At 38.3% G+C, this 12424-nt stretch overlaps 1 protein-coding gene across 1 annotated transcript in view; it reads left to right on the top strand.

The window, feature by feature from the left end:
• Positions 1–12424, top strand: part of LOC124164103 — a 408402-nt gene that overhangs the window by 377674 nt on the left and 18304 nt on the right. The window contains exon 9 of the mRNA XM_046541275.1: positions 8973–10445. Coding sequence (XP_046397231.1) covers positions 8973–10445 — 1473 coding nt within the window. The remainder of the gene's footprint in view (positions 1–8972; positions 10446–12424) is intronic.

The raw sequence follows: 12424 nt of genomic DNA, 5'->3' as shown, positions 1-12424 counted from the left end.
GATTTTCCTTGAGATTGGCAAAATTTCTTATATCTTTGAATAGAAATTTTCAGAAACCTCTTGAATCTACTCATTTCTCTCATGGTAGCTGTGCCCAATATTGGCTCAACTATATTTCCTTGTGAATAATGTGGTGAATACAGCCATTGGGGATAGATGTGTGTGTTCAGTTTATTATTGGTGTAATAACTGTTCTATCTGAATAATACATGTACATAATGTGTAGCTTTCTTATGGTTGGAGCATTGGTTGCATGTATCAAAAACATTTATCAATTATTTCCCTTCATATTTTACAGATCAATTGATTTAGCCCTTTCAAGTGTCAGCTATTATCACATATATGTTTTTGCCATTGCTGTGGAAAAGCTTTAGTTTATTTTATGATATCAGATACCATTAACTCCTAATTATCCGGGCTAATGATAGGTAGAGGCAGCACAAATAATTGGAAAACACGAATAATCCACAATTTCCCTGACTACTGTTTTTTTATCGGCTGACTGATGTTTTTTTTATTTAAAAGGATTAAAAAATCAATTGCAAACATTAAATAACTATTTACTTCTAAAATCGATGAGATATTTGCTGGGCTGAAAAAGATTTCCAAATATTTTTCCTTCTTGAGAATTTTTATTCTATAAGCCTTCTTTCTCTGTTTGAATGGATGATGAAGTTAATTTTGAAATGGTCTTTGCAGATAATGGGAAAGGAAATACTTGATTAGCCCATATTTACATTAATCCAAGCCCATTTTTTTGTTTTCTTACGGTTTATAGGTAGTAACTTTCAGCTTTAACATTCTCATTCATGTGAACATGCAAATTTAACTCTCTTTCTGAAATTAATCATTTACTAACTAGCTTTCTTGAACTACTCATGATACTTTGAATTATCCTCTTCAAGTGGTGGTACATTGGTTCTAAACTATGCTCAGGCTAAGCAAAATAGTGAAATTAACTAAATACCTCATTCCTTTAAGCTTCATTAAGCTTTCCTGGAGTTGCATTACTCACTCAAATTATTTGACCTAACTTATTAAAGTGACTTACTGAAAATCAGAAGATGTTATAGCTACCCTGGTCAAGGCTTTATAGGGTTCATTGTGAACTAAGTGGGGAGCGCGTACGAGGTATTAATGTCATATCAACTACAGCAAGTTGTTTTGAAATAATATAGTATTTTAATGTGAGAGACCAAAGGAAGATAAATTAGGACTGTTTTCAACTTGAAGTATCTTGAGCCTTAATCCTTAATAGTAATGTAAAATAATAAACATACATTTCTATTAGACATATGATATGCCTCTCATTTCTCCAGATCAAACTTATGGTTAAAAATTTTTCTGGGTACCTGATAATTATGCCATTTTAAAAGCCTTGCAGAGACGTATCTTATAGACATGTTTACAAATTGTTTTAGACTGGATGAAAATATGTATGAATTCTACATTGAGCAACCTACTGTATGAAAAGCATCATCAACCCCTTGTAGTCCTCAGCATGAGAAATCTTTGGGTCACTGTATTAACCAAACCATAAGTTACATATCAGCTCTTTAGCATAGAAGCATGGAGAAGCTTTGTTATTACAAAATTTAACAAAAGTTGAAGGCTGAAAATGTGGTCAATTTTATATGTCATTTCGAATTATTAATTCTTTTTCATTTCCCTTCCTAAATTAATCAAATTTTGTAATCTAATTACCTATAAAGTGCAACAGATCTGTGCTTTTGGTGATTCTCGTATATATCATATCATCACTAATGTGAGTGAAGTTTAGGTCATCAGTAGCTTAGAGGTTCCTTTAGCACCAGGTGTTATGTGTCAAAAGAGGAACGGGAGTGCGTGGTGGTCACTTCTCCCAATTTTTGACAAGATGTCTATATGGCAGCTAGGCGACACACTATGAATCATACATTAGTCACTCCCGAATGGCGATGAATTGAGGGGAGGGTGCACTTGGAGGACAAAACTGGGAGAGGAACCGTCTGGCTCAGAGATGGGCCAGTTAGGTTCCACTGCTTCTTGAGATAAGAACTGCAATTGAAGCTGATGCTGGAAAGAATTGGAACTGAAATAATGTGTGCCCAAAATCCAATTTGAAGACTTCTCTAGAGTATTTATTTGCTTCACATGATTTAGCCTTTTGTCAGGCGCAATATTGGAGTTGCTGAGTTCAGGTGCAATGTGCGTGACAGGCACAGATGTGAAAAACATTATTTACTTTTATCATGGCTCAGTGGTACACCTTCAAAGTTTAAACCACCATTATTAGTATAAACGAACGCTCAAATGATGCCTTATTTGCTGTGCATACACTCCTTTACACGCAGTCATACAGACCCAGACTGATCCAGCAAAGTGCGATTTGACGAGCTTTAGACTGTCAAGTATTTTTATATGTAATGCATTTTAGCATGTGAATTCCAGGAGATCAGTTTTTCATTTGCTAATTTTGTTTAGCTAATGATGCTTTAATTTTGCGTTATTGTGGCATTATTTTACTTGAATATGCTAAATAATCTGCAAATGGTCTGTAGGTATAATGCGATAAGCAAAAGGCTGCATAGAGCATGTCAAAACAAAGAGCTACACTGAGCAAAAAGGGTCTATGCCACCTAAAGGAACCGAGAAGTGAAATAAACACTCGCGCTGTGCCTGTTAGATCTATTGCGCACGATGGAAGGTTAAATAGAATGATTTTATGGATGCAATCACTTTTGAGATATATAATTTGATGAGTTAATTTTGGAATTGTCAATATTCCCTAACAAGAATTATTCATAGCTTTAGAAAATTATTCAATGGAAATGATGCACATGATTAAGAACTGGAACTTGGAACTGACCCAATGAGGTCAAAAAGAAATTCTACATCTCAGACATTAGTTTTGTATCAGCTCTGGATAATATTTTCTCAGATGAAGAATCTGTCTCGTAAGATAGGTACCAAGAATGAAAATTATATTGTTAGCGATAGGCAAAATATTTTCATTGGAGTTATTGTGCCAGTTTGGATATGCATTTTATTCTGTGAACCATCGCACTGAATCAAATAAACTCAACTACACTGATCAAGTGTCTTAGCAAAACTGAATGATTGCCCTGCCAGTTAGTGCCAATTATTTTTTCTGAACCATTTTTGAATATTTATTAACCATAACCTGTCACAAAAGCTTGTGTGCCTGGGTTAAGCGTATAACTACGCTTTCATGCTCTTGGAATAATGGCTTGCCCACATTGTGTGGATTCAACTCTGGAGCAAACTTGCTTGTATGCAAGTGTAGTCCAGGGACCAAAGAAGAAGATTTTAATCATAAAAGCAATGCTCCCCCTTTATTTTAGAAGGGTTGAATCTTCTCTATAACACAATGTTGGAATGATCTAATGAGAAATGTTTTAGCATTTGAGGGCCTTTGGCTTTTAAAGGTGCAGTGGCGTAGTGAGAGGGGGAGGTCTGGGGGGTCTGGACCCCTCCCCCCACAAAAATATAGAAGCACACTTACTTTTCATCACAAGAGAAAACAAAATATTGAAATATCATGAATTTACGAAAGATTTCTTTGAAAAATAAGGTTTTTTTCGATCATGGAAAGTGTGAAAATTAGTTTAAAACCCTCTACTTATAATTAGTACCCTGTTTTTCAATAATTTTCCTTCCTAGTTTTGTCTCCACCCCCTCCCCCCTCCCGTACAAAATTCCTGGCTACACCTCTGTAAAGGTGTATTTTTTTTTTAAACCATATCGGAATTTAACTTATATATCATTTTGTCTTCATACTTCAACAGTTTAATGTCCATTAGCTTTTTGAAGATACTTGTAAATTCTTAGGTATCCATAAAATGCTGTTCCACCGTAGGCCTGTCGCATAGGCTGAGGTTTTGGGTATTAACCTTTGTGAAAGCATGCTTTATTACCAGCTTTGCTAGAATTTGACCTCTTTCCGTTACCTCTCTGGTACCAAATCTCTAATCGGTCAATGCACATGCCTGATTTTCCATGCTCATAATTATTCTTAAAATTTTCGTAATTATTCATGCCAATATAACTTATGGAAGGATAAACTAGGTGAAATATTTTCCACGTATCTGTTGTTTCACTCGTTTGATATTTTGTAACATACTGAACCTAAGTACTGTTTGTCTTCTGCCACAATGAGGACTCCACCGTCCGCGGCACATGACTGCGACATCGTTCTGAATAATGAGAGGTTGCTGTTGTGGTGAGGACCGAGTATGGATGAGAAATGGCCTGTTGAGCATTACTGGTAATGTAATTTCCTTTTCCATCCGTGCAACAATTGGTGAGATTCAATTGGCAATGAATGTGCTGTATGTACCAAATTGTATTTTTCAAATCCTAGGATGAATTTTAGTTCCATACAGCATGCATGTCAATTCAAATTACTCGGTTGTTATCCTTTGTAAGTGCATACATAATGTGTGTTTCAGATAATGGCGTTATTCCCCACCATCCTCAGCGAAGCTTAAGACCCTAGCCACCATAAGCGTGTCTATTATGGGTTTTATAGGTGCCGTGGCACCCGCATGCAATCTTTATGGGATGCAAAAGTAGGTTTGAAAACCCAAATGGTCTAGTGTAGAATGTACGCTTTGATTCAGAAAACCCAAGACAAGAATAAAATCTTAAGATTCAAGCGTGATGGAGTTCAATTTTTTCATATTGAAATGAATACTTGTAATTTTCCATAGTAATAAAATTTATTATGACCTGGGTTTCAATTTTACTACATCTTGCAAATGAAGAATGAAGATGATGAAGGTGACTGACTCAATGTAGCAAGGACTGCATGTAACAATTGCTTTCCAAGATGATGAGGTCACCTTGAAGATGATGTAGAGACATTGAAAACTAGGTGGTAATGAATTTTATGGCTGTGGACGATTACAATTATTTATTTCAATGCCAAAGATAAGAAATAAGGAGAAACCATAATTTTAAAGTTGTAGATAATAAACTCTCAAACCACTATTACCTCGAGGCCCAAATAAGTATAGACTTTGATTCTTAACCCACAAGATCGAAAAATGCTAACTTGATATCTCTTACTTAACACGTTGCGAACGGATGGTGAGAATTCTCGTCTTTTTTTTCCGAATATTCCAGACGGATGACGAAGATTCTCGTCATTTAGGCGCGTCAACCTAAACAATTTCAAAGCATACAATACGTATTCATTAGTACGTTTTCAGTTGTTGTACGTTGTTAAAATGAATTGATGCATCCTAACATTTGATTGGTTAAAGTTATATTCTAAACATTAGCTTTTAAACCATGTTTAAACCAAAGGCATATTTCCAATCTCAACACCTCCACCCAGAATCGGCATTCCTAGGAATTTAAATACCCCGGTACACAACGTGTTAAAAAACCTCAGAGGTGGTATCGACACTTTCTTCGTAATCATTCATATTTCGCTGGTTAAGTATACCATGGGAAGGGGGGGGGGGCACGTTTAACCATTCTTGGAACCCACACCAATTATTCCTGAACATGCCTATGCTAGCCACATCGACATACCTTAGATGATAGTAGTGGGGCCTGGATTAAGGTTGGATGGATCATCATTCATATACGTATTAACTGTGATGCTCTTGTCTTTTGTCTAACAATGTTCAGCTGGTTAAATATGGGATTGACTCAATGAATCAAGCACTGCATGTGAGAATTTGTTTCCAAGTCATACTTTTCTATATTTTGCTCCAACCCCACCGAAAAACCAGTTGTTTTGAGGTGTAGAAGGGTATGAATGATAGAATAGGGGTGTAGGAAATTGGGGCAATGTTTGTAGGGACAGTTTAGGAAAGTGATGCAGATTTGAGCAATCGATCGAAACAGAAAAATAAAAAAGGAGATGATGTTGGCTTTACTGCATTTGAACTTTTTTGTGGTTAATGGTGGTTTGGTGATGAAGCTGGTATCACACCTGATCAGAAATGAAGAGATCAGAATTCAAGTCGTGTTCAAAACATATAGGTAATTTCATCTGAGCAAATCTCTTCCTGTGGGATCGAGTGGAGTTGTAAATACTAGCAATCGCTTTTGATACCACCCAGTAACTCTAGAAATTTACTATTCTACCTGCACTGTGAGGGTTGAGGAGGTTACTCCGAGAAACAAAATAAATTTAATTTTCCCAAACATTCTAAGGCCGTTTCCTAAGTGTCGATTGGCCGCATCAAGTTACCTTGGTTTTGATTTCATTTCAAACTCTAGGGAAGCATTTCATGGTACACTTTCAAAGGAGGTATGTATTTATCGACTACAGTGGAGACATTATGCAATCATCACCGTGTTAAATAAATGATTATCAAAATGCCAATAGTTCCATAGTGGTGGTCCATGGATATTTGAATTTGTTTTTCTAATCACCAAGCAAAAGATCATAGCATTGACAAAAGACCAGTGGAAGTTCTTATGTACTAATCATGTCCCACAAGTCATGCAGTATTTATCTTCTTTCTTGGATATTTTTTGAGGCAATATACTCCAGAAGTTAACCCAGTTTTGTGTTTGTGGATCTGAGTTCAGAGATTATTTTGCAATGAAAGAAGCTTGAATAATAGATGACTAATACTTCCCTTGCCTACAGCAATGGCTGTGATTTTGGAAACTGTTATTGAATGGATGAGAAATTATGATGGGACGAGGCTCAGAATCTCATGGCAGTTGCTTTGAAATTTTGGATCGAAATCTTTCAGCTCTGCAAATGTTAACATACCTTTTGATCAGCCATATTTTTCCATTAATCATTTAACTTGGATTGGATGTAAATACGTATCTGAAGTTTAATTTTTATAAGTTTAAAACTTATGTTTCCCTTATTTTCAGGAGTTCATAACCTTTTACTCATAAAATTTGAGATAGTTAAGAATAAGTTTAGGTTTTTCTGTGTAACATTCAAACATCCCTTTGTATGCTTAGGAATTCCAAATACATGGAACTGGACCTCAGGTGGATGAATGCTGATTTCCATGGAATTATAAAGTGACATGTTGGGTGTGTTCTTCAGTTATATGCATGATCTAAGCTGCACTTGCTGCGTCAGAGCATTTTTCATGACTATAGAAAATAGCTGATTTCCTGAACAATTCTGCAAATTAGCTTCTCGCATTTATAGTCCTGAGGGAAATCAATTTCAAGATAGTTTAAAATTCTTTTTTTCTTTGAATCTTTTCTTTTGCGAACACTAAATAGCTCTCTTTAATATTTTCTTCAGCACCGAATTAGCTCATAGGTACTAGAAGGATTTCTCAGTTTTGTTTAAACTTTCTTTAGTTTTTGATGCAATTGAGGAAATACTGTGCGAAAAATGTAACATTTTCATTGCTGATGGAATCTGTTCTTTATCACATTTGATAATTTCTGGAGGAGAAAATTGACCTTATGCGTATACAAGCAGTTGTTTAAGATAGCTCAGAATTAGGTGAATCAAGGTGAGCTGTTAATTGGCATTAAGTATGAATGTAAAAAAATATCTTGGCTAGGTTTCATGACTCAATCTGGATGTAACTTATTCATCAAACTTACTCATGAGTTTATGTAATTTTTCTCTTTGAATGATGATGCCAGTATGAGCCAAAAAGCAAGTGTATGTTTTTGGTTCACTCTTCCTAAATTTTTCTGATAAATTTACAATCTTCTGATTTTCTGTTGATGGTATGTAAGCAGTCTAATTGGAAATTCAATCTATGCAATACACTAATACATTCAATTATTGTTTATTTCAGCGGTGGTATTTCAGAATCCCATCGGTAAATCTCTTTTGCATTGGCTAGGTTTTTCCAATAGATTTCCTTTGTATCGATTATTAGTCTTTGAAAAAATTTTTTTGTGGCATTTAAACTCCCTAATACAGCAATGAAAATAGCTCTCCACAAATTTCAAGCAGTCTATTACTTTATCTGATAATCTTCTCCTGAAAAGACTACTGATATTCGTAGAAAATTTAGAATCGCATTATAGAGCATCTTAATTTAGTCATAATTTTGGCTGATAAAGTTAGCTGCTTAGCTTTTATAGTTAGCTTACCATAAAAAAAAACTCAAGTTTGGAGTATGAAAATTTTTTTGGAAGTGGTAATGATGGATTTTGTTGTGCCTACATGTACATATATATAATTCAATACACATATTTGTACAATTAGTGCTTTGGTGTCTTGGGTAGTTGTCCTTCAAATCCTTTTCTTTTGGGCCGCTTTTTGATCAGTTCTGTTCTTGGAGGGTGGGCCATTAAGTACATACATAAAATTGGCATTTTGGAGAGTAGTGGCTGTCTTTTTATGTATTTTTTCATTAATTTATCATTGACATAGGTGCTTTCTTTTTCTGACAACTGGCCTCAGAAGTGGCAGGGTTAAGTAGTTGCCTTACAACCTTGAGACCACCCGAAACCATCTCATCTGAGTGGGTGTTTCACCATCTTGGCCATGGTTGACTGTCATTCTCCACCTTATTAGTTGATACTTAGGGATGTATTCTGTCCATTAATAATTTGTGAGGATAAAGAAGTAATGTAGTGGTAAATAGTTTGTGGTATGTATCACTGTTTGGAGAGCTAATTTCCTTGGTACTGTTTTCTGTGCAAGTTGGCAGGAAAGCTTCTGGAAGATTCATTCTCAAATGGTTTGCTAGAGTGGTGTGGTGTGAAATATCTTCTTATTTCTATAACATCTTTCTTCCTCTATGATGTCATTGTTTTGGCCCACCCTGTATGTGGCTATAGTTTAGCTTCAGGCTTTGTCATGTGCTTAATTATTGTCTCAATTTTTGAAGTGCGTTGATTAGGAGGAAAACTTAATTGCATGGGTTGTATAAAGTTGTGTGTTAAACTGAGAAATGCACACCTGCCTCTAATGGAGCCTGAATGCCCTCTGAGCTATTTAGAGAAGCATCTTTCCTTCCTCGTTCAAGCACCATTTCCTTAAAACACTTTTGCCTACATTTTCTCAGGTGGCACGCAATGTGATGCATCGAACAAGCATCCTGACAAGGATGAGCAGCGCAGGTGGCGACTCGGTCGCCTCCACGGATGATGGCTCCGGGATTGCTTGCAGCCCTTCGAGCAGAGCTTCGTTGAGCGTCCTCACGCCCGACAACCGAAAGTTTTTGGATTCGCAGGGCAGCAAGTCACCCGAGATGCCACGCAGGAGGATGATCATAGGGCAGAGGTCTTTCACCTTTGACACCGACGGTGACCTGATTGAGGACCTGACCCCCAAAAAGGAGACTGTGACGAGCCCAACGTTGCCCCCAAAGCCCCCTCTTGTGCACAAAGACTCAATCATCTCATCTGTTACTAGTCTGACGAGTTGTGATAGCGATAGTGATACCGATTCTGCCCCAAACTTGAGGCGGAGTACTTCTGCAAGGTCGTCGGGTGGTAGGGTCGCCCAGACGAAAGTGCGCGGGAGTGGGAGTGCCGACTCTTTGACGGGCCCGTGGCCCCTCGGGAAGAGGACGAGTATGACGAGCTTGAGTAGCTGGGAGGAGATGGGGGACGAGCCTGGCTCGAGCTCTCATTTCACGCCCACTCGAGGGCAGAGGCCGAGGTTCTTATCAATCGACGAGGGGGACAACGAGTGTGCGGAAGGACTGGAGGAAGGGGGCAAGAATAACTGGATAATCGGGAGTGTGGAGGACAGTGGGCGGGGATGGATGTCTCCCGACGACAAGCAGGGGTATGCGGGAGACGAGGCGGAAACAGGTTCGAGGGGTGGTGACTCTCCGGTGCTTGGATCCGAGAAGGGGGAGGAGTCGTGCCGAGTTGGGGAGTCAAGTCAGGTCGGTGAGAATTCAGTGAACGAAGGATTGTGGGAATTAGAGCTCGACCAAAACGATATGGAGGAAAAGTCGAGTGCTCCTCCGGTAGATGCTCCGAAAATGATTGTTCCTACTGTTTCGAATCCACCGGAAGAAATTGGTGGTGGGGAAAGTGTGGTGGAAAGTCAGCCCAAAACAGTAATTTCTTCAAGCAGTGCCTTTGCAGTGGTTGGAAAGGATAGTGCCATAGTGGAGAGTGTGGTCGGTAACAGGGCGACGGAAACTTTGGAAAGAAAGGGAGGGGAAGTGCCGACGGGAGAACCTGTTTCTGTGGAGGATCATTTGCCCTCAACCTCCAGTCAGTCAAATTTTTCATCTTGCTCTTCTGCCCACGAATCGAGCACCTCTTCGCTTAGTGCAAGGAGGGGAAGCCTCAAGCGTCAGACCAAGATTGAAGTGGAGGAGGAGGTCACGGTGGTGAGCGCTTCTCCTGTAGATATGGCTGTGGATGCACTCAATGAAACGCCACGAGCTACTACTCCAAATAGTCAGTCGGAGGAAGTCTCGGTGGCTGGGCCTTTACAGCAGGTCAGTGAGGTGTCCTCAGTGGTTGCGGAGCCTGTTTATACCAACCACTCATCCTCAGCTGTGAAATTCGAAGAGGTAAGTGAACCATAATGAAATGCAAATGCAAAACATGCAAAATGAAATTTCTGCTTCCATCACTTTTTAACCCAGTCACTGCTGTGAACATACCTTTACATCCACCCAGTTATGCACTCAGTGCTTATGATGGGTAGATTATCAGAGGGTTGGCCGCGGCGAAAGGGTTAATTTTGAGAGTATTGAATAATTTTTTTCTTTTCTCTCACATAAATGGTGATGGTTCACTCTAAAACCTTGGATCATATCATAATAAATAAGTTTTTTCTCCAGATATTATTTTTGAACATGGATGCATGTTAACCCTTTCCTGCCAGCACCTACAATAGGAAAACGTTTTCCATGCCACGAGTAATATAAGAACATTTGAAACCTCTCTGTGCGGAGCTCTTTTATGGGGGGGAGTTACCCTGGTATTTTCATCCCTCAGATTTGGAACCCAATGCAGCGGGGCACCCATCCCTTACCCCGGCCACTGGACTAGACCCCCTAACCCTATCTTAGCACGAATCTACGGTCAACTTATTGCGTTACCAGTATTTTTACAACCTAATATTGCGTTTGATTTTCAATAATTTACTCTTCTTATAGAGTTACTAACATTTTTAAAAATCATTTTCGAATTTTAAACTGTTTTCTAGTGTTAAAGCAACAAAGTTAGCAAACACATGGTACTAACACAATAAGTCCAGAAGTTTGTTGCTTTTAGTGCTAAAATTTTGTTTAAAAATAGCTTACGCACAGAAGAAAAAACAAAGAATTCATTTTAAAGACTACATATAAAAAATTGTAGTATGCAACAAAATACATCATTGCAAAAACAATTGACAATATTACCACTTCACAATGGATTCCTGTGGTGAGGATGATCATAAATGAGTGGGAGGGTTGGGCTTAATTGCCGAGGAGTGGCCCAAAGGTCTCGCTAAGCTGGGTCTCAGGATGGACCTGAATACATCATGCAATTGCTACCTCAGCAGTCACTTCCCTTCCTTGCATTGGCTAGAGCCAACGTCCGGTCGTTTGTGTTGAAAAATCCATGACAGCTATATGCGATGTTAGGTCTTCTGCGTATGCGAAATGCCTGTCGGCTCCATCCGATGTGGAGAGCAAAATGGTTAAACATCTTGCTGGAAAAGATGTGAATGTTCTATAAGATTCCCAAGGAATGCAAGGAAATGTATAAATTGCTGAAAACATTCTTCATTAATTTTTCTTGTCATGACTCATAAATGTGATCTTTCTCACTAGAAAATTAATGAAAATTATCTGTACATGTACTGTCATTCATGCGTCCATGTTCATCTCTTCTGTTGGTGACTGGTGAGGTGCACCAGTGCCATCTATAGTGGGCCAAAGCATAAAGGGGGTTTTATGTGCGTTAATCTTGGGCCGAAATTGTGGTAAATTTATGTGTTCTAGAAAAGCAACAGGTAGAGTACTCTACCAGTTGCACTACCAGAACAGTTGAACTACCGGTAAGGAAGAGGTTCTGGGTTTGAGTCCTAGACTGGCTGCATTTTTACCCATTTGATTTCGGGCTTTTTCCATCTACCTCAGTATCATTGTCCTCATCCTTTAAGGTGCGTCCATTAATTGTGAGAGGTGATTATGGTGATTTTTGGATCTCCCCTCCCCTCTCAGTAAGATATCGTAAGATTTGGCTAGATCCCTTCCCTCTAATCTCACGTTAGATTGTTTAAAATGCATATATTCAGTGTAAATACTGTGTAAATCTATGCCTCATTGTGTTGGAATTGTAAAAGAAATGATTTGTTGAACCATTTTTATTAAAGAACAGTTAACACTAGTATTTCAGATTGCTAAGTACAGTAAAACCTCCTTATATCTTAATGGAGGGAACCAAAATTTGGGCATTTTGATGCATGGAGATTCACTATAGAGAGGTTTCAGTGATAGGCACCATTTTTTCATATACTTCGGAAAGGGAAGGCACTTCTGTCTATTAAACCATTATA

Source organism: Ischnura elegans, chromosome 8 (assembly GCF_921293095.1).
Source record: "Ischnura elegans chromosome 8, ioIscEleg1.1, whole genome shotgun sequence".
NCBI classification, from domain to species: Eukaryota; Metazoa; Arthropoda; class Insecta; order Odonata; family Coenagrionidae; genus Ischnura; species Ischnura elegans.
The sequence above is the reverse complement of the archived record's forward strand: the minus strand, read 5'-3'. Positions and strand labels throughout refer to the sequence as shown.